The sequence below is a fragment of the Octopus bimaculoides genome, chromosome 5 (assembly GCF_001194135.2).
Source record: "Octopus bimaculoides isolate UCB-OBI-ISO-001 chromosome 5, ASM119413v2, whole genome shotgun sequence".
In the NCBI taxonomy this organism is placed as follows: Eukaryota; Metazoa; Mollusca; class Cephalopoda; order Octopoda; family Octopodidae; genus Octopus; species Octopus bimaculoides.
The window spans coordinates 113,972,714-113,976,350 of NC_068985.1; the positions used below are offsets into that span (position 1 = coordinate 113,972,714).

The 3,637-nt window shown below is 34.4% G+C and overlaps 1 protein-coding gene across 3 annotated transcripts in view; it reads right to left on the reverse strand.

Annotated features, from left to right (window-relative positions):
- The window catches only part of LOC106878623 (plexin-A1), an 803,747-nt gene that overhangs the window by 353,872 nt on the left and 446,238 nt on the right, over positions 1–3,637 (reverse strand). For all 3 annotated transcript variants that reach the window (XM_052967952.1, XM_052967953.1, XM_052967951.1), the window contains exon 5: positions 3,193–3,293. In XM_052967952.1, the coding sequence (XP_052823912.1) occupies positions 3,193–3,293 (101 nt within the window). The remainder of the gene's footprint in view (positions 1–3,192; positions 3,294–3,637) is intronic.

Genomic DNA, 3,637 nt, shown 5'->3' on the forward strand with positions numbered 1-3,637 from the left:
GGGGGGGGGGTCAGTCATGTGTTGTATTTGCTCCCAGTGTTAAAACTTATTTCTTTCTATTTAATTTCACTATTATATCACTCACACATTTGAGGGAAAAAAAAAAAATCTAGTTGAAAACAGTAAAAAAATAAAAACAACTAAAATACTTGAGCTTTTTATCAGTCAGCCCCACTCTATCCAGACCCACCATTTAACGAAATACAATGTAGATTAGAAATAAAACAAACTACCCCCATGGAGAGGTTACATCAACAATGTAGCTACTTATGAACAATATGTACAGAGTTTATCCAAAAATATAATACACACACACACACCTATATATACATATGTATACATACATATATATACACATATATGCATACACACATACATGTATATATGAACACACACCTATATATATATACACACACACACACACACACACACATATGCATACATGTATACACATATACACATATATATATACATACATGTACACACACATTTATACACATATATATTTACATGTACACACACATATATATATATAATACAAATAATATATGAGTATATGCGTATATACATACATGTATGTACATACCTACATCTACATGTATATATAGATGCGTATCTTGGTACAGGACGTTGCAAAAAAAACGTGGACAAAATGATAAATGGAATACAGAAAACACACAGGCCACATATATATACTTACAATGTACACACAGACACACAAATAGACAATATATATGCACACACACACACGCACACACACACACACACATATATATGCACGAGCCTGGTGTTGCCATCCGGTTTCACCAGTCCTCAGTCAAATCGTCCAACCCATGCTAGCATGGAGAGCGGACGTTAAACGATGATGATGATGATGATGATGATATCATTCAATGTACTCTGTATTAAGATAAGAGCTACTAATAGTTTCTTGCCATTGAGACACGTAGTTATGAAGGTTTTTATAAATTGCTTTGTGTCTTCAAACAATCTTTGGGTTCTGAGCACATATACATACATATGTGTATGTGTGTGCGCGTGCATGTGAGGCTGACCAACCTATGCCAGCATGGGAAATAGACATTCAGTGTTTGTGTGTGTGTCTTTGAGTCACCCCCAGCACCACTGCTTGACAACTGTCATTAGTTTGTTTATGACTTTTAAGTTACTGGTTTGACAAAGTATCAAACTTTAAAAAAAGAAAAAAAAAGGTCTGAAAGCAGGGATACATTTATTTAATTAAGCTTTTCAAGATGATAGTCTCAGGATGGTCGAAATCCATTGACTGAAACAGACGAAAGAGATACGCCCTGTTTCACTCCTATGACCTGGTCCCCTAACATGGCCAGTCTAATGACTGAAGAAAGTAAAAGATAAAGGAAAAATAAAAAAAATGAATGAACATGTAATCATGCATATATGTGTGTATATACACACACATGCATGCATGTGCACATAAATGTGTGTGAATATCTATAAACACACACACAAACACATACTTTACTTGTCATATAAAGACAATGAAGAAGGTGTGGTTGAAATATGTAGAGGTGCATAGGAGATGGGTGGTTATTAAGATTAGAGGAAAGTGGAGGCTACTTTCTTGTTGTTCATTTCTGTGACAATGACCTCTATGACCTTGTCTCCTATAGCAGATACTTTCGTGGCAGGAAATAAGGTCTCTTCTTTTTTCCTTAATTTCTGACCCAATTCTTCTGTCTGCATTACTACTAGTATTACAATACATATACATCAATATAAGCACCACAATACATTATACCTCATACAGTATTTCAGAGAGGGGAATATTTCTAACAATAACTTAAGGCCATCAGAATACATTTTGGCCCAAGGATGCATCCTTGATCTTTTACTAGCTTCAATCAAAGAACAGTAGCCATGTTAGGGCACCACCTTGAAGGGTTTAGTTCAGAGTTCCTCAACCATTTTTTTTTGTCTTTGGACCCCTTTGATTCCTATTTTACTCAGATGGACCCTAATAACTATTTAATGTTTAAAATTCCAGTTATATTTTTATAATTGAATATTATTAGGAACTGTATAAAAAAAGATATTGCTAAAATATTTTGCATATTATAGAAGTAAAATAAATTTATCGTACATAGATTTTAAGAACAAAATCTAACATGGACACCCAAGGGGCTTATAGATCCTGGTTGAGAACCACCAGTTTAGTGGAACAAACTGACCCAGTTTTTATTTTCTAAATCTAGTACATATTCTATCTGTCCCTTTTGCTGAACTGTTAAGGTACAAGGATATAAGTAAATGAGCACCAATGGTCAAGCGGTGGTAGTTGGTGGTGGGGTAGAACAACACAGACATGTATGTATACAACAGGCTTCTACACAGTTTCCATCATCCAAATTTTCTCACAAGTCATTGGTTGGATTGAAGACATAATACAAGACACTGGCCCAAGGTGCTGTGTTGTAGGACTGAGCCTGAAACCACATGATTACAATGCAAGCATCTTAACCATACAACCATATCTGCATCTGTTCATATTTCTTAGAACACAAAAGGAAAGAAAAAAAATTGCCTTTGGAGGGATTTGAACTAAGAAATGTAAAAAAAAACTAAAGAATACTCAATTAGGATTAGCCAATCTGCTCATCCTAATAATACTAATAATAGACAGGATTATGGTTAAGAATCAAAAGAAACCAAAGGTAATCTGCACTGGCAAGATTTATATTACTTAAAGAAGTAACAGAAAGAGTACAGTGAAATTGCTGTAGAGAGTGGAATATCTGAAATGATGGATACTCCAAACCCCATGCCAATTTCACTATACTCTTCCTGCTACTCCCCCACTCCACCCTCCAAAAATTACAGATATTATAATGCATCCATTGCTTGGGATGATATTGATCATGAATTGGTAGCTTCTGACATGCGACTGGATAGTAGAATATTCTGAAGAGAATTTTATATTAATTTGTTAATGTGCAGCACAGATTGAAGTCCAACTGTCCAGTCTTTTAACTATATATACACACACACACACATTTATTTAAACAGAGCTCTCATCAAAATGCCCAACACTCATTAAACACCTTCTCTAATTCATGTGCCATAATACTTGTAACCAAAGACAATAATATGAGTGAAATCTTCACTCACAACTATGAAGCCAATGAAGAGGAACAAAGAAAATATGGTTCTTACTTGTTTTCTAAAGTACACCAGCCACAGTAAGGATCTTTGACTCCAATGCAATCACTGCAGCTTGTATAGCGACTGCAATCTTCCACACGCACCTTGCTGAGCTGAAATTAAATATAAAATAAACTATAAATACAATGTAAAAAAAATTAAGTCATAAATATACTGACCTAAACCAACTATTTCATTACAACTAATATTTATACACACATACACACTTGTTTGCGTGTGTATGTGTGCGTTTTAGACAATTAGGTAAGGATTAGGAGCTGAAATCATTTGGAAAACAATCGACATAATTTCTTAATTTTTATTGTGGTTCAGTAAAGGAAGAACATTATGTGTGTGTGTGTGTGTGTGTATGCATGCACAGGTGTGCTTGTATGTGTATATATATATATATATATATATTACACCCACACACAAATCACATATACATACAGACATA